Source organism: Thunnus albacares, chromosome 3, assembly GCF_914725855.1.
Source record: "Thunnus albacares chromosome 3, fThuAlb1.1, whole genome shotgun sequence".
NCBI classification, from domain to species: Eukaryota; Metazoa; Chordata; class Actinopteri; order Scombriformes; family Scombridae; genus Thunnus; species Thunnus albacares.
This window is the reverse complement of record NC_058108.1, coordinates 19,091,277-19,118,314: the sequence shown is the minus strand read 5'-3', so window position 1 is coordinate 19,118,314 and position 27,038 is coordinate 19,091,277. Positions and strand designations below refer to the sequence as shown.

Below are 27,038 nucleotides of genomic sequence, written 5' to 3'. Positions count from 1 at the left end.
ATTTCTCCTGCACTGTCTGTTTCTGGCTAAATCTGAGCAGAGAAGCAGGCTGTGTAGCTGCAGAGTCAGGCATTATTTTGTATTTACAACTCTTGACTTAATAGTTAAATAGTTTATTTTTGAAACATAACAAGTCATGTAATCATCTAAATGGCGTACTGATTGGTTCGGATTCCATCTCTTCCATCTGATTCTCAGAGGATGTTTTCAAGGTTAATATCTCATGGCATAAACTCAGCTCAATAAACTTATAAATGTAACAAAGTGGGTCTGTTTCAGTGATGACTGACTTGGCCTCACTTTTAATATCACCTGTACTATTGCTGAGGAGCACCTTGTAGTTTGCATATCAGTAATGCTTATGTTGTTTTCTTTGTAGTCACTGTCTCTGATGTACCATGTCTTTACAATGTTTTATTACGTTTTATAAAGGGGAATGCTCAAAACAAACAACTTTATACAACTTTGACTTTGCACGTCTGAAGGCAAAAGTGTTTTTACAGCTGTTTGGAACAGCCACACTCAATAGAGGGGGGAATACTCTGCTATCATAAGGAGAGGTGAGATGCAATAAACATTCAAATGTGGATAACTGTGCACACTTTCTCAAAGGAATTTGTGACGGTGTACTCAGTTGTACTCAGTTGTACATACAAAAACTGTTCACATCCTTCCTACTTTCACGCCTCTGAACATCAGGCCCATTGCTGCATGAAGTGACAGTGCTTGCTGGATTCTTGGGATTCTTACATGGTTTTAAGTAATCAGGCTGAGATTTCTTCATGTCATGTAAATGTGAAACCGTAAATCAGACGAGGGGAGTAGAGAAACATGGTTTCCCCAGGTAGTTTTCTCCCGGAGAATACAGATATCTTGTCCATGTATACGAGTAATCAGGTTTCTAATTTGCTTTTTACAAACACACATGTGCATGACAAAGACTTAAGACAAAGAAAGTAACAGCAGAGTGGCAGAATGAAAGGAGAGATACTTTCATTGAATAATGTGCTCATCAAAAATAAGTCCAAAACTGAAACTTACTAACACAAAGTAGCTAGTAGAAGTCTAAACAAGTTTGCTCCCACTTGAACTTCTCTGTCTAGCTCACAATCTGAAAATGTATGCCGTGTTTTTCCTAATGTCATTTTGGATGAAATTAGATAAATAACTATGTAGAAGTTTTTTCCCCTTTTCCTGAAAGGCCCCAATCTGTTCATTCATAAATTCGCTTGATACCTCCATCATGAGAGGACAGTGAGGCAGTTGGTGTTTAAGTAACAGTCCTCCGAGTGCAGAGACAGCAGGAAAGATCTGAGTCTGATCCACCGCCTGCTGATGTGACATGAGGAGCTTCTGGAGCAGTTTAGAGATACTTTGCCAGTCAGACAAAAAGAGGACTGGAGCTGGGAAGAGGACTGTTGGTTTAGGATGTGTGTGTATGCATGTATGTGTATGTGTATGTGTATGTGTGTGTGTGTGTGTGTGTGTGTATGTGTGTGTGTGTGTGTATAGGACGGTGTTTGAGAAGGTCCTAAGGGCTTCGCTGTGTGGACACAGACAACCAGCCATCCGTGGCCTCTCATGCATGCACACACAGACACATGAGCGCTCTCTCTCTGTCACACACACACACACACACACACACACACACACACACACACAAAACAGTGTTTTCCCACAGTTGTCCCAACACATACACTCTGTCTCTCTCTAAGCCCCGCTCTCCTCTGCTCCTTGCCTTAGCTGCTGGTGGCAAAGCCGTGATAATCCTTCGGCCAACACAAAGCTCAGACTGTTACAGACTACAATCTGAAGGAACACACACACACACAGTTATCAAACACAATCCGAGAAGCAAACAGGCTTGTGTGTGTGTGTGTGTGTGTGTGTAAGAGAAGAGGGGGTGGGATCTGAACAGTAACGGGTGGTGGGAGCGAGGGGGCCAGGGCCAGCGGCGCTGTTTTGCATATGTTATTGCAGCGATGGGGAGAGGTTTGCATATGTTACTGGACCCACAGGGGACCAACTCTGCATGCTTTATCATAGAAAACAGCCTCGCAACACAACACAAGACTACTGGGTTCATACCAAAACAAACAGACCCTTGTAGTGTGTGTGTGTGCAACATGCCAGTATGTACATATTAGGTTAACATGGAGGGTTAATTAGACAGTTATGAATTAGCGAGATGAAATGGCTATAAGGTGAACATCTTCTCAAACAGAGTGCAAAAAAATGAACTGCAGATCATTAATCCTCTTATTGTCTTACCGACATGTGGGGATTTGAACCAACGCTATTTCCAGAATGGTAAAGAAATTAATTATAATGTTTACTTTCACTCATGAAGGATCAAACGTTCTTAGGAGACTGTTTAAGGTGGAGGTGTTCATGTGTGTGGTTAGAAAAGCTACAGAGGAGGAGGAGGAGGAGGAGGAGGAGGAGGAGGATGGGGGGGTGTCCTCCAAAAAACCAGATGTGATTCTGCCCCCTTTGTGTCTGCCAGTTCACAAAGACTCAGACCGAAGCCTTAACCTCGCACCCTGATAGCACTCACGCTCACACACAGTTGAATTCCCAGAGGCTCGTCCTATCTCGTCCCGTCAGTCAGTCAATCAGTCTGAAGACAATCAGCAGGAGTCCTGATTTTCTCTTTAGAGGGAGGGACAGAGAGAGAGAGGGGAAAATGCTCCTGGAATGTAATGATAATGTGATTCAGGGGGTGAACGGCGGCGGGTTGCCACTACTGGAGAAAACCCCCTTTTGGGGCAGCGACTGGAGGTAATCTGGTCACACCGTGGAAGGCGGAACAGAGGATACAAGCTAATCTATTCAAATCAAGTTGTTGAATATCTATTCTGAGCGCCCGCTGCTGAGATCAGTGGCTATTCTCTCGCGCGTTTTATGGGAATACAGTTTATACCCTACAATTAGACAGAGACAACACACGTAGACATAAGGGGCAGACCTTCTATACTGTAGATGGGCTGAGTCTCTTATGCCCTGGTCAGGATGTTAAACCCTGATTCTACATCTCAGCCAATCAATCGCACACAAACACACACACACACACACACACACTTGCAGACACGCACAAAATCGACACCATCCAGCTAAGCGGAAAGGCACAAAGACCTGCGAAGCCTGCAAAACCTCTGATAACGTACAGCACCTGTGTGTATGAGTGAGTGTGTGGACATGTGTGTCCATTCCTATGGTTGTGCATGTACATCCAGCAGTGTATGTGAAAACACCTGTACCAAAGACTAAACACCCACTGCAAGGTCCTCGTCTTCCTGACTGACAGAACGCCACAATCTGTCTGCAACTTTTGATGAGAATCAGTGGAATTTTTAATTTTTATTTACTGGTTTTGCCAGTTTTAAGTTTGTACTAATATTATTAATTAATCATTTTGTCATTGCTACACTCAGTAACCTTTTTTCTACCTGATGTTTTTTCTTGTGTACTCTGTTTACTGTTAAGATTAGTCTGTTTTGGGAGGTCCTTGTGGCTGAGTAGGTAAAATTTATACAGTCTCCGCAATATCCTCTGTTTGATTCTGGTCTTGGATTCTGTCTGTTTTGTGCTGCAGGCCAAATTTCCCCAAAACAGTAAAGAATGAACTGATCTGAGTGTGTTTTTGAGCTGGATATAAAGCTGTTAACTGGTGTATAAGACAAGCGTACATACACCAATTAACTCTTAAACTCTGTCTTAAACTGCCGCACTGCACTTCTCCTTCATTAACTAACCAAATGACCTGCAGGTCTTTACTTTCCGTGCCCTGATGCTACTTGTCTACTTTGGAGACATATGAAAACCATTTCCTTTTAAAAAATGTACCTTCCACCTGCCCCCCCTGTGCCGTCAGTGTCTAAGTCTGAGGGAGAATAGAGAAGCCTTTTGACACGGCAGAGGTGGGAAGACTGGAGTCTGAACCGTACAATGATGAGACAGCAAAAACCGCTTGCTGAATGGATGTGGATTTAAAGGATTTTTTACAGAGCACTCTTTGAATTGAGCACATTCTTCTAAGAGGAGCGAGAGAAAGAGGTCAGCCAGACAGAGGGAAGGACAGGACAAGAAGTGGAATAAAGGTCAAAACTTAAACCCGTAACTTCAAGTTCAGCAGAAAGAGCAAAAGACCTATGGCCAATATTGTTCATTACTATTTGAACTAATTTGTGAGGTATTGATGGTTTCTCAACACAAGTATTTATTACAGTTACACTATACTGTTTTAATGAGAACATCCACACTTTTATAACAGACTTGCTCATTTTTGAATGTCTCTCTTTCACTAACGTGTCTGTGTGTGGTGGTATATATATATATATATATATATATATATAAATAATCGACATTTTCCTATTCACCTCGTACTCCTTGTCACTTGTCTTGTCTATTCACATATTTCTGTGTGTATCTTATGTGGCTTTTGGTGACCCTTTTTTTTCAGCTGCAGCCTTCTTTCTTTTTGCTGTTTTTGTATTAGCTTTTTTAATGTTGTTAGTATACAAGTTGATGCATATAATTAATAAGACTGTTCAATAATGTCATTCAAACTTACTTTCTTTACTTACTTTTATTCTACTTGGACATAGCAGGTTTTATCTGAGGAAGAACATTTGTGGTTGAAACACTGTGATGTTCATGTAGAACAAAAGAAGAACTGAGAACGAGACAAAGCAGCAGCAGATATTTTTAGTCATTTTTGGGCAGATAATTGTTACCCAGCACCTGCTAAAAATGTATGGACATGCATGAGCTTCCTGATAATCAAATCACACTACTGAAAGAGGACAGAGAGATAAAATTTGGTTTTGAGCACAGTAGCAGCACACAAACTATACACCCATCCTGCAGATGTACAGTTACAATAATTAAGTAGAAACAAGAAGATCTTCTCTTAACCATGTGCTGGATCGGAGTGCAGTTCTCTGTTTGACCACTGAAGGGCGCTCTAACTCCACACAGCATGCTGGAAGGGTCCCATTCCTACTGCTGAAGTGAGACTAGGTGAGGTAAGGGGAAAAGATGCACTCAGTCATCATTATTATTAACTTGTATTTAACACAGTGAAAGCTTTAGAAAACGAACACACTCCAATCATTTCTGATGCAACTAAAGGAGGAAAAAAGACTTCCAAACTGATCCAGAGGATGATTACGTTTCGTGCTTTGTAACCTGACATGATGGGGAGGACAAACATTTTCAAATTTATTTCAAATCCAATGCAATTATATTCCCTTTGAATGTAAAGCCAGTTCTGTGTAGAGCACCAGGACTTTACTGAAAGCTACTTTTATGTAACTGGTCTCGTATCATAATTTACAGTGATGCAAAGAATACAAGTCTGCAATGAAACAATTACCCAGTAACCCAATGTACCAGACACTCTCACAAAGATGACCTCGACAAACCACTGAGTCAACCAATAACTATTTAATTTTAGCAAATACACAGATCACTAGCTGTTGGTAGATAGAGAAGAAACTGTCTACACTGCAATGATTATTCGATTAGTTGCAAACTATTAAATTAGTCACCTAATTAACTATTTTGATAATCAGTCATTCTTTACAGTAAAATTTCCAAATTCTCTGATTCTCAAATGTGATTTTTTTTTAGTCCTCTATGACAGTAAACTGAGTGTCTTTGGATTGTGGACGGTGTTTGGGACAAAACAAGACATTTGAGGACGTCGCTTTGGGAAACAGTGATGGACATTTTCACCATTTTCTGACATTTTATAGACCAAAAAACTAATCAATTAATCAAGACAATAATTGACAATTTAATTGATAATGAAAATAATCTTTAGTAGCAGCCCTATTTTATATATTCCTTTAATCAGTCGTTTTTAAAAATAGCAGTACAAATTTCTAACCACTGTTCAAAGCTTATATTATTCAAAAGCATTTTATATATAAAAATAACTTCATTATGTTTTCAAATATGAAAAGTCCTAAAAAAAAAAATCCATCTTTAAAGATTAATAAAGATCAAATGTAACAAAAACAATTTAATTAAACCGTAAACATGTCCAGCAAGTTTCTATGTAACCTCACTTCCTTTAAAACAGTAAAAATCAATCTAATGTCTGACAAAGGATTTCGATCTGGATTTAGTCTTCAAGCTTTTAAAACTATTTCAAGTTCATTTCATTTCATTTCATCATCATCATCATCATCATCTCAGGTTGGTAAGACTACACTGAACGAAAATAAAAAAATCAAAATTTTGGACACATATCTGAACGTTTGATTTTGATATTTAACAGCTATTTTCAAGAATAAAGGTCATATTTGCAACAACTAATTCTTGTTAAACCAAATACAGAGAAAGAAAAAGAAATGAGCCGTTTTGAATTATACAGAGTAAATGTTTTAATTTTTAATTTATGTGCTTAAATTCCACACGGTCAACCTGGAATGGCCAACTGTGTTAATGGGCCATTTTATTATTCTTTCCTATAGGAGTGTAATTGTATTTTCTTTTTTCTGAAAATAAGAGGATTTAAGGGACAAAGTGTCCTAACCTTGGGCTAACAAAGGCATGTGTGAATCAAGCGAAGGAGCTTCTAGACAAAGACAGTGAGACAAAAAAAAAGTATAAAAAGGTAAATCATACTAAATGAAAAGAGAGAAAAAAGGCAGTCAGGTGAGAAAGAGGGACTCCAAATGGAGTTTAAGGAGGGGAGTTAAAACGGCTTCATTTCCGTGTCGAACAAAAAGTTCACAGACTGTTTTTTTCATGATTACCCCGAGAGGCACACACACACACCCACACACACACACCTGTCCCTGGGGAAGAGATCGATACACACACACACACACACTGATACCACCGTGAGGAGAAAATCCGCTCGATACACACACACCACCGTGGGCAGAGGTACCGATCAATAAACACACACATACAGGTGTCACCACTACTATCTAAAGAGAGGCCAATCAATGCTCACACATAGATATACCTGTACCAATCAGCTGCTCAGCACTCAGATTCACTCTCTCTGCTCGCTCTCTTCGCTCCCTTTCACCCTGCTTAATACACTCAACCCCTCCTCGTTTCACTTTCTCTCTCTTTCCCGTTTCTCCTGCATCTCTGACAACAACACACCTCTTCCCCTCTCTGTCTCTCTTCCGTACATAGTCTGTCTCTATGTAGGTCAGTCATGTTGAATCTAATGTGATGTGGCCCCGTCTTGCTCTGATACACCACACACTGCTAACAAAAATATACAAAGAAGGGACAGAAATAACAGCACTTAGAAAGTTTGATTAGGACATTCAGAGTTTTATAAATTCAAAGAAGGAAAATTCCCCACTTCAAATATTGTAGCTGGTTTAAGAAATAAAGCCCTAACTTCCTGCAGCAGCCAGAGGGTGGCGCTCTGGTCTTAACCCAGCACCGCAGGGTCCTGACAACACTAACAGGAGTGGAAAAAAAGTCACTGTGACTGTGTGTGTGTGTGTGTGTGTGTGTGTGTGTGTGTGTGTGTGTGTGTGTGTGTGTGTGTGTGTGTGTGTGTGTGTTGCATGCATGCATGCACGCATTTATGCATGATCTTTACATGCATTAAAGCAGCCTTTGTACAGACAGCAGGTCACTCAACTTGCACTGTGGCCTTTCCTGATCGTTCTCCATCCGTCCGTCTCCCCCCCTCCATCGTACTCCTTCTTCCCTGTCTTCCATTTCTTTCTCTCTCTCTCCTCCGCTACTGCTCAAACCATGTATTCTCTCTCTCTCTCTCTCTCAGTTGTTCTCTTTTCCTGTGTTGTTGGCTGTTTGGTAATAATGAAAGTAGTTATTTTTTCCTTGTTCATCCTTTGTGAAATATTTCTCTTGAAAACACTTTTGAATTCAAAGACAGGTGCGCAGCATAGTGCAAAAACAGTACGTCGATTGACAGAAAATTAATACTGAATTTTAGAAAAATGATGAATCATTTAGAGCCATTTGTACAGCAAAAAGGCCAATCGTTCACTGCTCTGCTTCCAGCTTCTCAAATGTGAGGGTTTGCTGCTTTTCTCTTCTTTTTATAATTGTGAATTTAATCTTAATCTTCAGGCTTTTGATTGATTGTTGGACAAAACAACCAATCTGAAGACATCACCTTGCATGTTAAGAATATGATGCATTTTTCACATTTTTATACAAAATGATTATTTGATTAATCGAAAAGAATTATCAACAGATTAATCCATGATGAAAAAAAAATCAATTGCGGCTCTACGCTACGTTTCTGGGTCCATTTTGCATATGTTATATTTTTGAATCCCTGTGGTTGATTGGCTGAGTACAAACAACATGACATCCCTCTCACATTTGTAGAACAGCTCCAACAGCATTTGAGCACAGAAACATTTTCAGCAAATCATTAAGATAAAAAAAAAAAAAAAAAAAAACGCTGGTGTCCAACTTAAACCTATGGCCTCTCCCTGCAGTCTCCATTTTGCATTCAACAATGAAAAGCAATCCAAAACAGAAGGGGGCATGAAGCAATGCAGTCCTAGACATGTGATTTGTGTACGGGGTGCAGGTGTGATCATAGACAAACCCTGATAACAAAACCGACTGAGCCATATACCCATCTTAGACTGAGGGTAGGAGGCTCACACCTGTTCTTTCGGGCTTTTTATAAAGGCATTCTGGGAAATGGAGGAAAACACTAACAGAAACAGAAGTCTCAAGATGAGGTTGGCTGGAACATGTACATAAAAAAAATTTAAATCACACATTTACACCTACCATTGATATTTAACTATTTTTTCCAATGACATTTTGTATGTACAGTATTCTGTAAGAAAGGTCAACAATTCAGTAAGACAGAGGGAGGGAGGCAGATGGGGTCTGTAGGAAAAGGAGCAACCCCAAGCTGTATGCAAAAAAAGAAGTAAAACCAGGGTGTCTGTGGGCGTAGGTAGGTGGGTGAGTGAAAGAGAAAGAGAGACAGAAAGAGTCGCTGAAGTAAACCTGTTCTTCAAAGCAAAACAGCAAATCTTTTTATATAAATATTACTGTTGTAAAAATGCCTTCAACCTCATTTGAGACAGACAAGCTGAAAATGTTGTGGATAGCTTTTTACTCCATTTACTGCTCTATATATATATTTGTGTGTGTGTGTGTGTGTGTGTGTGTCCATGTGTGTCAGTATCTTACTTTCTCAGTAAATACCCCAGGGCTTTGTGGTCTATACTGTGTGGTTTGGAGGAGTTTGTTAGTTGAGGGCCAGGTGCAGGCAGACAACACATACACTCACGGAAGATAAACGGACCCAGCACACACACGCACACACACGCACACACATGAAGGATAAATGGACCCAGTAGCAGGGAGGTCTGACAGAATGCCTTTTCACACCTGGCTGAGCCCAGCGGAAGGTGACAGAGTCACATCTCCCAAAGCGAACACACACACACACACACACACACACACACACACACACACACACACACACACACACACACACACACACACACACACACACGCACGCACACACCTTCTCACATTGGGGAGTTCAGGGTCATAAGCAGCATCATGAATAAAATGAGGCTGTCTTAAACAGAAGGAGCCCCGTGTATGCATGTGTGTAAGTGTGTTTGTGTGTGAGAGAATGTGTTTGTGTCTGTGCGGGCCCCTAAACCCCATGCCAGTTTGGATCTGTAACGACCTTCTGTTCCCAGTGCTTAAATGGCTTAAATACTTCAATTAGACCTGGGTCACAATCCACCACCCGTTAAAGCACGCCATCACACACAAACATACACACACACACACACACACATACACACACAGAAACACACCAAAATGGTGGTTTCATCATCTTGCGACGTGACCAAAGACTCGTCAGCGTCTTTTCCCTTTGTGAAAGTGAAACTCTACAGTAAAACAGAGCATCCCGTGATAAGACATGAGCAACAATTAAACTCAACTCCCATTTTCTCTGCCTGCGTCTCCCCTGGAACTTCTCTGTCCCGCTCCCTCCTCCTCCTCCCTCCGTCTCTCCCGCCGTGCTACCCTAGCGCTAACGATGCTGCCTTTTCATTAGACAGCCCCTGCTAATTAATCTCCATAGAGGAGAGTGACAGACCTGCCCCAACACACACACACACAAAGTGCACGCCAAGATATATGCAAACACACACTCTTCTTCCCTCTCTCTCACTCCCTCGTCCCGCGTGGCGTTGGCAGCCCATTTCATGCTTTATCACGTCTTTTAATTGACAAACAAGCTGCTCTTTTCTCTTAGGCTGAGGTCTATATCACCCCCTCGCTCAGATGCACACACACACACACACTTAATCATACGCACACACACACACACACACACACACACACACAAGTAAGGAGCCAAGAAAACTAGTTATCTTTTCAGATTTCAGAGACACACACACATAAGCAAATACCTCCCCGCTGACATATGGCCCATGTGACTGTCACACAGTTTTCTACTCTTTGACACGTTTACACACACACACACACACACAAACACACACACACACACACACACACACAGTACCGCGGATGCCACATGTGCACTTAGGTTGAAAATGAAGCAAAAATAAATAGATAAATTTTTAAAAAAGCAAAAAAAGGGTTCCCATCACTCTTGGCACTTCCTTAATCTTTTGTGATGTTTTTTTTCCCGCCATGGTTCACTCATCTGCTACAGGGCAGGGTCAATACCAATCACAACTGACTTATTGATTGTTAGTGATCATGTCACACCTTCGCCTTCACGAAGCTCCTGGAAAAAATACTTTTTTTTTGCGGCAGCAGCAGATTTTTGGAATTTTCACGTAATGCTGAAATACACATTAGCTGTTTTTTGTCATACTGATGAAATCACTGTAAGATACTGCATTAAGCGAAAGGAGAGAGTGAGGTGAGGGTCGTCACACAGGACCCTGATGTGATCAGTGGTCAGAGTTTGGTTTGATAAATGCAGCCTACAAAACTCAGCACATCTATTTTTGGGCTTATCCTTAAGTGGATTTTTTTTAAATTAAAAAGCTCTGTCACTAATCAAAAACATGACCATTCCCAGTGGAGTTGTGTTAATACATTAATATTGTTAGATGTGCAATTGTGAAGACATATTTTGTACAGTAAGATTTAAAATATTTCTAGTCTGATGAGGTACGTTCTGCATGAAGAAGATTTAAGAAGTGTCACCGGCTGTAAGTGGGCCGGCTTGAGTGTGCTGCTGGCTTAGTCGCCCCCTCCAGCACCACCACCTCGTTCTTTTACATTTCTCTGCTTTTAATTGGGAGTCTGGGACAGAACGACGACATCCAGTAGGATTTTGCCAAATGTGACACAGGTTGTGTCCAAACTGTTACTACATTCAATTTGCTATAAGTTTAAATCACTGAGTTTAAAGCACATATAAATCTATGAATGTGATATTATTTTCACATTCAGGATGGCATGACTTAACACGGTTTTCTCTTTTTGCTGTTTAGCTATTTTGTCATGCTAAAAACATATTATATCATGAAAACATATATAAGAATAAAATGTCCTTCGGCCTGTTTGTTACTCTCTGAATAATAAAAGGGCAACAACACTGGAATATATTTAATAGAGTAGGGACTGTTGCCGATATTACTGCAAACTCATATTGTACCTTTCACTTTCTAAATGTGCATACTAAAGTTTCCATGCTGTTAATACATAGTCTTAAAGGAAAATTTCACCACGTTTTATGTGGATGTCCAATCAGTGTTGATGGTAAATGTAGTCAACTGAATCAATTTTCCTGCTTGTGCAGCCTTGGCCTCTCTCTGCTGCATTTCTTCAGCCATATACTCTGGTTTGAATAAATACGGCTGAATATCTGAGTCAGCCAAAACACTGTAAAATGTATCTTCGTCCATAACATCCTCTGCACATATTTTTGGATGCTGGAATGTTGGAAACTTGGCTAGTTTGCAATACAAGCAAAGAGAACCAGAAGTTTTGTTTTTGAACAGCATCTATAGAACGCCCCCTGGCTTCCCAGAGATGGAGAGTAGAAATCCAAGCTGAAATAGCCTGTAGTTCTTCGTTGCCCCCGACTACATGACTGTACACGTCAAATGATGGCGTTGGTGCCGGAAGAACAACAGATTTTGCAGCTGTGCCCCAGAAACACAGAGAACATCAACAACAACTGCAGGCATTTTTCACACTACAGTATATCCCTAATTCAGATAGGTAAAGATAAGGTTGAAAAGTGGCTAAATGGTCCTTTAAGAATTTGCACAAGGGCCCTAGCACATCCATTAAGACATATGAAGGCTTATTTACAGTCTTGATCAATACTGGTCAGTGATAGCCTTGATGATAAACGTCCCCACTGGATCTTTTTGTGATAACAAGTATGAAGCAATATAAGTCACAAAATGACTTTTTAATGAATAAGCCAAAGGTTCAACAGTGACAGAGCTCATAATACTTCATGACAACACTTCATCCAATAGGTGCATCTTCATCAACTACTATTATGAAAAAGCCAATGCTTGATCTCGACTTGTGGCTAGACATGGTTTCCAAAATCCTCGGAGCTGTGGATTTTCAGTGGTGATTTTGTCTAAATGCTTAGCATGGAGGACTGACAGTTTTGCTTTTGTGACATGACACTCACCGTGATGTGGTACTGTCTCCAGATCTCTGGACAAGCCTGAGGAAAGAAAAAAAGACTCTGTTATAGAGTACAGTCTTCAAATACATACACTGAACCACGTGCACAAACACACAGCTCTGTATAGAGCACATGAAAAGAAAAAAAAGGCTTAACAAGAAGGAAATAAAAATGCCAAATAATAACTTGTTGTGTGTGTGGGATACTGCAGCAGAGACACAATAAGAAAGAAACATTTAGGTAATGCTGGGAAAACAGGAGGAGAGACAGATGAGAAGTGAAGTAGCAGCAGATGCTTATGAATAGACAGACCAGAGAGAACTGAAAGAGGGCCAAAAGGAAACTGAAACACAGGCCATGGTGTCCTCTGCTTGCCTGCCTGACTCTTTAAGTCTCTCCTTCTGTCTGTCACTGAACCTTTATCACCCTGATTTCTCAGCAGCAGCCTGTTCTCCCCGCCATGCGTCTCCCTGCAGTCAGTCACTCAAACAGTCAGTAAGTAAGGCAGTCAGTCGTTTTGTCCCGGTGTGGCTAAAGCATTATCTCCGGGGCTTCGCCACGCTGTTCCTTAAGCGTTCCGACATCCTTTCCCAACCGCCGCCACTTCCCACTGGGAAATTGAAAATGCCGCAGTCGCCGCAGGCAACAAGATTTATCTACTTACACACCTACTGAGTGAGAGAGACACAGAGAGGAAGAATAAGAGAGAAGGGAAGGAAAGATTTAAGCCTCTGTGAAGGAGGCTATGTGTTTAGTTTTCTCTTTCGTACACTAAACTAGTTCCTATACATATTTGCAGCACATGCAAATTCTTGTGACATTAAAAAGTGACTATTTAGCTCAAAGTGCTTGTTCAAATCCTGACCTTTACAGTAAAGAGCTGTAGGCAGTTAAAGCTAAATCTGGACTGTTTAGATTTGAATACAGAGATAGACAAATATGAATTTTCGACAGCTGTATCTTCCTCCACCTCTCATCTAGCTTTCTTTTCTTTAACAGCTCCCCCTCACCCACCCACACTCGCTCCCTCCCGTTTGCTCGCTCCCTCCAGACCGCCGGGGTAGTGTGTTGTTGTCGAGGGCGACAGGCGAGGCGAGCGACACACTCGCGCTCCGTCAACCGTCTGTCTTTAATGAGAGACACAGAAAGGCCCAGGGGACAGAGACCTGACTCTCTTTCTCTCTCTTACACACACACACACACACACACACACACACACACACACACACACACACACACACACATATATATATATAATTTGAGTCTAAGAAAATAAAAAAAAGTTGCGCGTTCCAAGAAAAGGGTAATTACAATATCACACGACTTTGCACCTTTGTTTGCTTTTGAAAACAATATGCAAGAGAGAGAGGACGAACGAGATGAAAATGAAGATCTGGGGGAGGAGGTGAGGAGAAAAAAAAGGGTGATAGAGTCAGAGAGAGAGAGAGAGAGGGAAAGAAAGAAGAGAAGAAAATGGGCTGTGTGTGTCCTGGTCTCCCCTCTCCCTCTGGTGTTCACCTGGTTACTCATCCATTACACAGAGCACAGTACATGACTGACTGACGGAGAGCAAGTGAGGGAGAGTGAGAGAGAAAGAGAGAGAGAGATCGAGGTAGGGGAGACACAGACGGGCTCTTACATACACACAGCGTTCTCCATTCTATGGCATTAGTGTAAATGGGCAAGGTAATGAACGTTGCGGTGGGATAATTGTCATTGATGGTCATTAGATTCACCCTTCAGTGCCAACATACATACACACACACACACACATATACACATACAGACCCACAGCTGGAATATGCAGCATGGCAGAGACATAACTAAGCTGTAATTGCTGAAGTGTATCAATTAATGTGAACAGCAGCGTGTGCTGACCCCTGGTCACTCATTATTACTGAGAGAGAAAGTGGGGGAAAAAGGGGGAAAGAGGGGGGGGGGGGAGAGGGAGAAAGGGGGAGAGACGGGGTGATGGAGAGGAAATAAAAGTAGGGTGCATACAGTATACTTCTGTTGTAAAGGTGGCTGGTGCTTCATCATGTTTACATTAAGCATTAATTGTTCTTTGTTCTGACTACAAGCCCCACACATCCTCTGTGGTGATTTTGCTGTGGCTATTCATACAGTAGTATAAAGCTGATTGAATTCAAAGCTTTACTGTGCAATACTTCATTTCCTCCTATTTGTCTTCATATCTTGATCGTCTAATTCATGTCTTTACTCATTTATCTTTGTTCCTGTGATAAATTGTATTTTTTATCGTTATAATTGCCTTTTAATCTCAGGAAGGACAAAAAGTTTCATCACATTACCCATGTGTACTTGGATCACATAGGACAGAGTGTTTTATTTGGTCTAGTTACATGGTGTCGGATTCTCTTATTTTTGGCCAAAAGTATGTGGACACACACACACACTCAGTCTCAGATTGTTCTTAATGGTTTGAGCTCAGCTCCAAAGTTCCAATTATGGGAATTATTAATGCTACAGTATACAATGATAATTCTAAACAATATAACACTTTTCCAACTTTGCATAAACTGAGGTTCATAAAAAATGGTTTCCAGGTTTGATGTTAAAAAACTTGATAAGCCTGAAGAGAAGCTCTTGACCAACTCTCACCATCTGTGAGCCAGACCTTATTACCTAACATCAGTGCCTTTTCAGAAGTGTGGCAGTTGTTAAAGCAGTATATACATTTCAAAAAACACACATGGATATAATGTTCGGGTCTACGTTCATGTAATATTTTTGAGTGTCCACATACTTTTGGCCATGTATTGTATTCCCCTGATGAAAGTGAGCTTCGGTTTATTTCTAAACGCCTGCACTGGACTCAAATGTGCGGATCCTTCTTCTCTTATTAATTCCAACCTATTTTGATGAGTACTGTGTAGCCTGTGAGGAACAAACAAAAACATGAAGCTATACTCACGTCAAAGAAGTGACCCGTCATGCTGCAGCGATGACACCGTTTGTGCCAGTACGCCCTCTCGCTGCAGGAATCATACAGGTGACCAGGCATCCCGCAGTTGTTGCAGTGTTTATTGGGACATGCGCTGACCACGTGGCCTGTGGTGCCACAAAGGAAGCAGGGAGACAACTTCTGTAGACACACACACACACACACATATATACAGACATAACCCAGTTAGCAGTTGTGCATACTTGTGCCCATCAGTGTGTCTAAGCTGTACATGCTAGTGTGCACTGAGTGGAACTGACTTTGGGCTCGGGGCAGTTTTTGGAGAGATGTCCGTGCTTGTTGCAGTTTCTACATTGGACGTTCTTGCCGGTATAGTATCTGTTTGAAACTCGCTGCACCGCTATCCTGGAACCTTTGTCTTTGTTGAAGATCTGAGCCTGAAACACAGACAGTCAATACATCATTAGCTTCATGTTAGTGGTGTTAGCCTCAATGGACTAACCTGGAAATTTTGTACACACGAAACACAAGGTTCAATTCTCAATTATCAAGTCTATTAAAAATTTGAGAAATGTTATTTTCTAACTATTTGTGACAAACAAAGACATAGATTCAACCTAGAATAAAGCACAAGTGGCACCAGACTCTTTTTAAGAATAATGCATTACCTATAATATATTACATTGGCTCAATATCTTCATAATGAGCCAGTACTTATTAACCAAGCATTTGCACCGTGCCAATCTGAGAAATACTCTTCATTTATAAATTTACAAATGTTGTGTTCCCACCTGTTTTTCAGAAAATACCCATAATTAAGACCATTAACAGAAATAAATATAGATAAATAGAAATAAATACTCTAAAGCTTCTATTTGCCACATACCTCCTTGTCCTTATCAGAGACCAACCAGGTACCATCTTGATCTTTTTCTTCAGCATCTGGACAGAAAAAAAGCATTTTGAAATGAAGTAACTTACGATACTGCTCATTTGTGTTCATTTGTGCACAAGTTTTACTTTCCCCTACAACAGCATGTGATTTTGATTGTGATTATTTTCATGTTTTCCAAGATTTTGCTTTCCTGATAAGGCTAAATGATTCTTATTAACCACACACAACAATATAATTAAAGAAAAAAACAGACAGCTCGAAATGGGAAGAAACAGATCAGGGATGCACTCAAAAGTGTTGCTAAATATCACGAATTTCTGCTTATAGCAGCTTAAATCTGCAGATAATGACAGTGGTCTTTGCTTTCACCAGTTATTTAAACAATATGACAAGAATTGGAACCAAGATTAGATAAGAAACAAACAAGATCGCTAAACATCGGAGCCAGAATTGATGTAAAAAAAAAAAATACATCAACCCTGTTAAGAACTCCAAAGCCTGAGGAGTGAGTTTAGTTTCCTGTAAGTGTAGGACGCACACATACACATACTGAAACTGACACAGTGGCAGCCCTGCACATCTGTATGAGACTGGCACTAACAGCGCCCTGAGGGAGACCACTGTATTCTCCTCAGGCCCACAGAACTGTAACTGACATCCAGAAATCGTAACGTAAACACACACACACACACACACACACACACACACACACACACACACACACACACACACACAGAAACTCACAGACACAGAAACACACAGACACGTGTACTCAGCATAAATTATGTGCTGATAGCAATGACCCACACAGGCTCGCATGCTTTCACAAACACATACAGACACACCCACACATCGACCCCTGCGATTAGCTGGTTGACAGTCTTTAGCCTTTGGACAAACACGCAGCCTTGAGCCATAATCAAATATTACACTCTCCTTTCCACCTCTTTCTTTCTTCCTTTTTCTGACTCTCTCTACTCAGCCCCTTATCGCTATTCTGTTCAGCCCTCCTTCCTTTGCTTTCGCTCGCTCTCTCCTTGTTGTTTTCTACCCCCCCCCCCCCCCCTTTCTCCTCCCCGCTGCAGAGGGAGGTTATCACCTCTCTTCCCTGTCAAACAAATTAAAATGGCTGCTGTTTGGATGGGGCTTCTTTCTGCCACGACCTTCACCTCGAAAAACACACGCGCGCACAAGTACAAGCAACTCAATGTCGTTCAAATTTAGGTGAATTCTACGTTTTATCGTCACTTAAGGGTCCTCGTGTTGGGGAGATAAAAACCTATGAATTCTCTTTTGAGCCAAAACAATGACTGTTTTTTTTTTGGTTGCTGAAAAGTTTACATTTTGGAGGTGCTTATCTGAGCTTTTCAAAGATTTTGGACTGTAACATCAGTATCTACACTGCTGACAAAAGCTGAAAATCAGAGCACCAAGACTTGAATTCATTATGTGATCAGGTAATACTTTAAGTTTTAAGTTCATCAATCTGTGACTAATGGTGTTGAGCTCATAGTGTGTGAGTCATTTTAAAGGGTATTTTCCCTTTATGGTTTACATCAATTCGAAGCAGTCACATTTTCTCCTGGCTTTGGAAATGAGTGAGTGGTGATTAAGTCAGTAGGATTATTACATTTGGCACATATCTACTGTAAACTAGAGTAAAACTACAGATAATAGTTGAGCAAGGTGCTTTGGTAAGTTCGCCTACATTTTTAAGCACTTTTAAATTGGTGTTTTGTGTCCTTATTATCAGTAGATCACTTCCCTGAGTGATCCACCTCACTGAGGCTTACATACAAGACTTAAAATTTACTGCATGGTGTCAGATCAGTGCACCACAGTGTGGTGTCTCACACTGTCACGCTAGAGTTATTCTAGTGTAGTCGGTTTTGGTTGGTGTAGTAGAGAAGTGAACTGGGAACCTCTGTAGCGCTCACCTACTGTGGGCAATCTGGGGGGCCTCGGCGTGACGTGTGTGTGTGTGTGTGTGTGTGTGTGTGTGTGTGTGTGTGTGTGTGTGTGTGTGTGCGTGTGTCCGTGCACGAGTAGTTGGTGTTACACAACATCCAGCACCCAGTCAATGGGCTGCTTGAAAAAAGACTGTGGTGAAAGGTGTGTATGTGTGTGTAGAACTGCGTCTGTGTGTGTGTGTGTGTGTGTGTGTGTGTGTGTGTGTGTGTGGCGTTAGTGACTCAACGAAAGTCATTCCCAAAGCGTCTCCCGGGGGGACTCCCCAAATAAAGAGCAGGAAGCTTTCCCTTAATCTAAGGGCCCCCCATCTCACCAACACACACACGGATAAAGGGTGAAGCTCTTTGTCACGGCCGAGGAATCAAACACATGGGTTGGGGGGGGGGGGGGGGGGGGGGGGGGGGGGGGGGGGGGGGGTGTTGGAGGAGGAAGAAGATGGAGGAGGAAAAGAGGAAAGGGTGAGGGGGGGGAGGGGGGCGGCTGTTGTCTGTACACTGGGTGAAAATATGCTAATCAACCTTGAGGCCCCGTTCAAAACCAAAACCATCAGAGCTGCTCGCTCCATCGTGGCCCAACAGATCTGAAGGAGTCTGGAGCTGAATAAGCAGATGGCAGCGGCTTCACCGAGCAGCTGTACGGACTCGAGAGAGGCCTCCGCCATGTTGACTGCAACTGTTCAATTTGACTAGATCTAATGCCGAAGTGCTCCTTACAGCCATCTTAGAGGTCTAAGTCCAAAGATCCTATAAAAAAAAAAAAAAAACGTATGGGTGGATAATGACATGACAGGTCTGAGGGACATCAGAGTCTCAAATGGTGCTCATGTGCATTCAATAAAACTAACTGTGTGAAAACTGACCTGTGAGAAAATTAACCACAGCACCCCATTTACGGCAAGTTGTATGATTTCGATTCTACGGGACAACTCTTACATTATCACATCACTGCCCCGTCGAGGGAAATTCAACACAATGGCGTGGAAGAGGGGGAGACAAGGAAACAGAGGGAGGGAAGGATCAGGGGAGAGAAGGCGACAGATGCTACCTGTCTGTCTCATAGGTACCCTGATTACTAGAAGAAGATGAGGAGGAGAGGGGAGGAGGCTGTGCACCAGTTCATCAGAGCCGGCAGAACAGAACAAAACAGAGGAATTGTGTGTGTGTGTGTGTGTGTGTGTGTGTGTGTGTGTGTGTGTGAATGCTTTGAATCTGTCCCTTCTACCAGTGAGAACAGAACGGAAGTGTACGTGTGGCTAATGAACCATGAACACCCGGCTCTCCTGGGGTGACACACACACACACATACATAAATAGACACACACACACACACACACACACACACACTCAGTGGTACGGAATATTAGGGGACCATCCCTCACACGGGACAGGGTGGTTTGAGTCTGATAACCAAAAGGACAAGCCTGAGAACGTCAAGACACACACCCATCCTTCAATGGGGCGGTCTCTCCTAACAACCACCCTCGAATGTAACTATTAACCAGTGTCCTCTGATGAGTGTGTGTGCATGTGTATGTGTATGTGTGTGTCATCTACAAGCTGTTCTCCCCTCCGTCACAGAAACATCAAAGCCTTAAACTGGCCCGCCTTGCCCCTATCGCTCTTTCCCTGTCCCAACACTTAAACAGGCATCCCAAACCAGCCCGCCCATTGTACCACAGTGTTGACTGGGCCCATTAACACACCAACCAGTGCACACACACACACACACAAAAAAATGGGGAGTGAAAGAGGGGCCTTGCCCCCTAAATGGAGGTTATGTTTGATACTGAAGCGACAGGGCCGGATTAGCAACACTATACATGACAATGGTGAGGGTGGGCGGGAGTGTGCAGGCTGTGTGTGTGTGTGTGTGTGTGTGTGTATGTCCGTGTATGCACATAAAAAAAAGTGCTTCCTTTGTGACATCACCCTTGCCCTACAGCCTTGCCCTCTGCAAGGTTAAATACAGCGAAAGGTTGGCTATGTCAGACGCACACGCAGACACACGCACAGACGCACACATGCCCGTAGATTTCCTCCATTCTTTTGTGTGACAGAAAAGTCTGGCAAAGGGTGTAAAACACAATAGCAAAGAGAGCAGGAGAACAAGTGAGATGAACAAGAGCAGTGAGAGGAAGAGGAGGGGGATGGGGGGGGGGGGGGGGGTGAGGATGATGAAAATGCATGGGTATGGGCCATGGAGCACATTACAACACAACAAAAGAGAAGCTGGCTGAGTGTCAAGCCCACAGGACAACAAACAGCATCCAGGTAGAACAGGACAAAGTGTTTCATAGAAGAAATAAAGGTGAAAGGCAGCGCAGGAATGGGAGCAAATTAGGTAAAGAAGATGAAATGATATGCAGAACCAGAAGGAGACAGACACTGTCTATGTGTGTGTGTGTGTGTGTGTGTGTGTGAGAGTGTGTGTAGATGTTTGCCATGCAGGGAATAGATCAATAGCTGTACAGGCCGATTATAGATTAAAGCAGCAGATTTCATTTGGCTTCATTTCATGCTCTTTCTTTGCCCATCTCCACTGATCTCTCTGTTAGACGGAGGATGAGAGAGAAAGAGCCTCAACAGAAAAGTCAAGTCAAAAATCAGTCAAGTCAATTTCCAGTTTAAGTCAAATCTGCAGGTCGCCAGATACGCTTCATTTACGAAAAGGGTATAGATCAACTGTCATGTGGGAAAACACTTTTTGCTAATATTTGTTTTTAGGAGGAGAGCTGAGGGCTTAATGTATATAAAAAAATTTAACATGAGGTATTTAAAGTCCTCTAGAGTCTAAAGTCTTCAAGAGTTCTGCACAGGCCTGAAACTGAGACCAGAACTTTAAGACCCAACCCAGCTGAACACACTCTCTACTACTGTGTCTCTAACCCTCTTCCCACATTGCATCTACTTGCAACACAAACCATGCAAGGAGCCATATTTATTTGACATTATGAAAAGAATGACATCAAATCACATACAACTGAAAAAAAAAAAAAATCAAGGATAACGTACTAACTAGTCTTATTTCCATCGTGGTCCTCGATATAAAGGCAGCAAAGATGGGAGTACATTTGACAAGTGACATCATACTACCAACAAAACCAACACAACTGATCATCATCATTAATCAAACATACAAAAAATTAACTATGAAAATTACAAACAAATTATGACACGGATGGTAAGCTTTCATTTCCAAGTTTTTCACATAATTTGACCTAAAATTGCAGTGGTTGCCTCTTATTTTAATGCACCCTCCAATTCCTGGCACCACAGGAACCAACATCAACATAAAGGGCCAAGTACCCATATTGTTAATGAACCATGAAAAGGACAAACAAGAGAGAGAAAGACACTGATTTCTTAATAAATTGAAAATACCTACACCTAAACCCAGCCAAAGCCTGAATTTTTAACAACATCTGGTTTGGGAGCAGAACTCTTATTTCTTTCTGGTCAAGATGCTGGAAATCTGCCTTGATTACAGTCCAAAAAGCTTTCATAAACTTGACATAATAGGCAAAGGCAATTTTGAAAAGGAGAAATGAAAAGATGTTTTATGATCAGTCATTTTTGCCGCTGCAGCTTGGCGGAAAAGTGAAATACAAGCAGATGCCATCACCCTGATCCCTGTTGAATCTGCCTTGTGGTCGGCCATCACATATTTCATTGCAGCCCGTCTCTGATTATCCACCCCCCTCCGCCCATGACATGCCGAGTGTTCACCCCCTGCCAGCCCGTGCCACCTCCTCCCTTCCTCCTCGCCCCTTTCCACACCATGTTGGCAGCCAGGGCAGGGCAGGTGGCCAAACCTGTCAGTCAAAGCACCGTCGCCACGCGGCAACACCATAGACACCAATTACCACACAGCAGGGGCGCGGCCTGGCAACCGCATGGCAACCACATGGTCCAATCAGGGTACACAACAACAGGGACCGGAGAAGGCCAAGAAAAGTGAGCGTGTCTGTTTGTATTTTTGTGTGTGTGTGCGTGTGCGCGCGTGTGTGTGTGCGCGTATGCACGCGAGTATGGCAGAGCCATGTTCAAGTTATCCAAAACCGAGCCAATGCGTGACTGAGGGTTTGACAGAAGACAGGTAGTCATTGTGTCTTTTTAATATCCGTTAGCTGTCTATTTTGTGGAGATTTTCAATTCAAACACAAAATTTATCTCCATCTGTCTGCTGATAATCAGAGTGGTTGTTATTAAACACACTGTCCTGACTCATGACCGGTTCTGGTGGTCTCATCAATCATGCGTCTGTGTTTCAAAAGGAGACAGAATTAAAAATTGCCTTATTTAATTGCCCCAAACATGCTTGGATGGTTAGTTTGTGCCTACGACATATTATGGGTGTACAAAAACAGTGCGAGATCTCACTTCTAATTAGGTTTCTCTACTTGTCTTCTCTTTACCGAAGTATCAGATATCTGGGAGTACAAGATTTTTCTTATATAATAAAAAACTGTCAAATGGATCCAATGAGTCAGACACAAGTCAGTATGCGATTACTTCAGTGACTCAGACTTTGACTTGAAAAGCTACATGTGCTGGAATTTACCTGGAAGTTAGAAATTCAGATGGGGGTGTGAAACCATAGTGTTTTTGTCATTTATATAATACAATATAATTGTTACATATAAATAAGAATTGCATCTGATCAGGAGAAGAAACAATAAGTTGTCTTTTGTGAAACCGACATTGCGTATAAAAAAATATTTATTAAAATGATAGAATTCTTTCAATATGAATTGGGCGACACAATTTGCACAATGTTGCCTAAAATATTTCCCACATGTCATATCTGTATTTAAATGATCCAAAATGACTCACACAGTGTAATTCAAAGTTGAAACCTTTTACCTGTGTGTGACTCAAGAGCTTTACACAGTCTCCCACATGAGAAAAAAAGATTTTACTGCTATAACAGTGGCACCATGTGTTTCTTTCATTAAGCCCATTTGGACGGAGGGTCACTTTGGAGTTTTAACTTAATGCAGTACGATGGCAGAGTAGCTGACTAGTCAACAAGTGTTTGCTTTTTATGGCTAAAGTCATATTCGTGTACGCAAGCGTTTAAAATATCGCTGATAAAATTGACCAAATTATTCAGGGTACCCCCGTTTGTCTTCTGCGGCGAAACACACTAATACACCAGCACACAATGTCTGTAAGGGGCAAATATATTTTAATAAAACCAGTGAGTTGCAACCTCAATTTCATTTTGATGAATTTCCTCCTGCGGGAGTGAGCCAGGCAGTGGGCGGGAGGGCGGAAAGGCGGGAGAGGGAAGTGGGGTGATGGGGGCTGGGAGGCAGATAGAATTTTCATGATTGTTATTTTTGTTATTATACAGAGAGAGAGAGGGGGGGGTAGATAAACGGTGTTGGTTAATCTGAGGCATTTTGCGGAGCGCTCCATTATCGGGCAGGTTGGGCACGTCGAGGGGGTTATTTTTCCGAGGGATCTTTGGCCCCGGTAATTAAGCTCCATTCACCAGGCCCTGTTCCCCAAATTAAAAATTTGTCATTAAGTGGAATTTACCATAATGCCTTTTTATCTGCCGGCGCTTCAGCATGTGTGCATGCATGTGTGTGTGTGTGCTTGTGTGTGTGTGGAGGGTACGGGTGAAGGAGGGGCAATGGGAGAGGGCAACCAATAAGAGGTTACACTGTGGTCACACACACCGCACATACAAATACACACATGAACATCCCATGCACACACACACACTCTGAGGAGAAAGGGCAAATTGAAAAACTGAAATAATCCTGGACAGCACCACACGTTTGCATGAGCAAACACAACACACACACACAAAGTAGGTATAAATGGCTAGTGAGGACATTCACTGACATAATGCATTCCTTAGCCCCTAACCATCACAACTAAATGCCTCACCCCAACCCTTACCCTGAACTGAACCTAAACCCAATACTAACCTTGACCCTAAAACCAAGTTTGAACCCTCAAATAGCCTTTTGAAGATGTGTCAGAAAGCGAGAACCGGCCAAAATGTCCCCACTTCCCAGGTCTAAAACTCAAATTGGTTCTCACAATGATAGCCATACAAGTACACACACACACACACACACACACACACACACACACACACACAAAGCCACCCTTCAATCCTTCAAATCCACAGCCTTTGGGGTAATTAAATAATGGTGCTTTAAAGTTTTAATTTAGATTTGGCTTTTCCTTCCTCCTCCTACTGTATGCCGCACAGCTCACACACATACACACACACACACATCCGAAACAGTCAGTCACAGTGTGTTACAGACTTCATCCAGCGAGATAGCCCTCAATGGGAAGGGTACATCTGAGAGAGTGAATGATTGGAGAGCAGAATCTCTGTCTCCATAGGCTTTATAAAACAATACAATTATTAGTCTTTAATTAGAGCGGCCCCTCTGTGGGACAGAGGACAGACAAAGAACAATAAAGGATTAGAAGAGGAGCTCCTAATATGGCTCTTTTATCACTTCATTCAAATGCAGTTCATAAATGCATCCAGCTGTCCTTTTCACCTCGCAAAGTTGGAAGTTGGTGGTAAATTAGAATAGGAACAAAACAATCTTCTATTTAGGGCTGAAACTCCCTATTATTTTTATTATTTATTAATTTATAGATATTCCCCTTCAATAATTGATTATTTATAAGATAAAATGTCAGAAATGAAGAGTCACCATGGTGGCCTGGGGGTTTAAGGGTTCAACCATGAACCCAGGTTTGAGTCCAGCAAGGGACCTTTGTTGCATGTTGTATCTCGCTCCCCTCATTTCAGGTCGTCTCTCTACTGTCGACTCCAATAAAAAGGCATAAAATGCCCTCCAAAATACTTAATTACAAATTCCTATCTTAAAATGACCAGATAATTAAGTAATGTCTTAAACTTTTTATGTTTTCTTACCAACAGTCATGTTGGTAACTCAAAAGTATTGTTATGAAATGAAACAAAGCAAGAAGATACTTATATATGAGTAGCTGTAACAACAAAATGTTGCATATTTTATTTAAAGGTTTGCAAAATTTGTGTTATTGGACTTCTAGAGCTGTATTATTATTAAATGGAGTGAAAAAAGAGCATAAATGAAGGTCTGGCTATATGATAATTGAGGAACATAAATCTACATACTATAAAAAAGACAGTAGCAGGAAACAGCTTTTTCTACTCCAGACAATAGGTGATGTGGTGGTTTGTGTAAAATGTATGAAAATCTGACCAGGCCTGAAAATTCAGTGTTGCTGTTACAAAGCTAAAATAAAAAATACAAGGTCTTCCAGGTGTTATTGGATGTCTAAAAGCCTCCATTGAGAAAGGCAGTATTGGCCACATGCTTGATGATGATACTGAAGAGAGAGTGAGACTCTAAAGTCATGTGATGAAACTATATAGTCAAGTCTGTAGTCAAGTTTGATACAGAGTCCATCCAGCCTTTAAATCCAGGTCTCTAAAATGACTTCAATGATTATACTGTTTGTGTAAAAAAAAAAAAAAAAACTCCCACTGCTCCCACTGGACTCTAGAAAAACTTCCACCTTTAGTTCTTCTCGTCATAGATACAAGAATCTCCCTTTTGACTGTTGAGGAAAACACCAAATATTTCCCCGAATTCCATCGAGTGAAGGTGAGGAACTAAGGACTGAAATGAACGGGGGGGGGGGGGCTGGAGGCAGATGAGGAAGAGCAGAGGAGGAGGAGGAGGGTGAAAAGGGAAAAAGGAGGAAGAGAAGGGGAAGGGGGGGGGGGGGTGGACAGATGGCAGAGGTTATGCCTGGCTGAAAGGGGGCAAGATGGGAGGAGGCTGTTCAGGGTGTGTGTGTGTGTGTGTGTGTGTGTGTAATAGGAGGAAACACGATGCTCTTTTACTCACTTCTCGACATAACCAGCTCATCCTTAAGAAATCACTTCATTTCCAGTCCTCTTTACTTTTTCATTGATTCCTTTTCCCTCCATCGATGAGGTTTTATAGACATCAAATGCCTTTCAATAAACATCTGACGTAGTTTTCCTTTGATACCGAGTCCAGTGCTCAACTCAGTTGATTCCATATTGGCTGGAGATTGTATTCAGTGATGAACAAGATAATTAGGTCTTCCTGCATCTGATTGACAGAGGAAACCTGGTTAAGGTAAACTACAGATAGAGCCGAACAACAACATGCTGTCAAATCTGTAAATGTTTGTGTGTGTATGTGTGTGTGTGTCTCCAAAAATACAGCGCAGGATGGAATGGCAGAATGGCAGGGCGAGAGTAGAGAGAGATAGGGGGTCTTATTTACTGTCGTTTAATTTGCTCCCCCTCTGCTCCGTCCATCCCTTGGCTTTTCTGACAGGTAATAAAAAGCAGGAGCTTTCCTGACAAGCCCATTTGAATTTGGATTGAATAATATAACTGTAGGGTTTCCCACATAACGCTCTGTCCAAGCGTGCAACGCTGCACAGACACTGGCAGCCCCTCTGCCTGCCACGGTGTGTGAATATGTGTGTGTGTATTTAAGTCCATGGTGCTCACACACAAACACACAGGTGCTTACGTCATGCTAGTTAATGCAACGACAATAATGAATTCCTGCAACTAGCCACCATGCCACTCCCTTA

General features: G+C 41.9%; 1 protein-coding gene across 4 annotated transcripts in view; it reads right to left on the bottom strand.

Moving 5' to 3' along the window:
* Window positions 1–27,038, bottom strand: part of zcchc7 (zinc finger, CCHC domain containing 7) — a 52,132-nt gene that overhangs the window by 4,640 nt on the left and 20,454 nt on the right. For all 4 annotated transcript variants that reach the window (XM_044346817.1, XM_044346816.1, XM_044346815.1 and 1 more), the window contains 4 exons: window positions 16,450–16,505; window positions 15,863–16,000; window positions 15,573–15,743; window positions 12,641–12,676 (listed from right to left, as the gene is read on the bottom strand). In XM_044346817.1, the coding sequence (XP_044202752.1) occupies window positions 12,641–12,676; window positions 15,573–15,743; window positions 15,863–16,000; window positions 16,450–16,505 (401 nt within the window). The remainder of the gene's footprint in view (window positions 1–12,640; window positions 12,677–15,572; window positions 15,744–15,862; window positions 16,001–16,449; window positions 16,506–27,038) is intronic.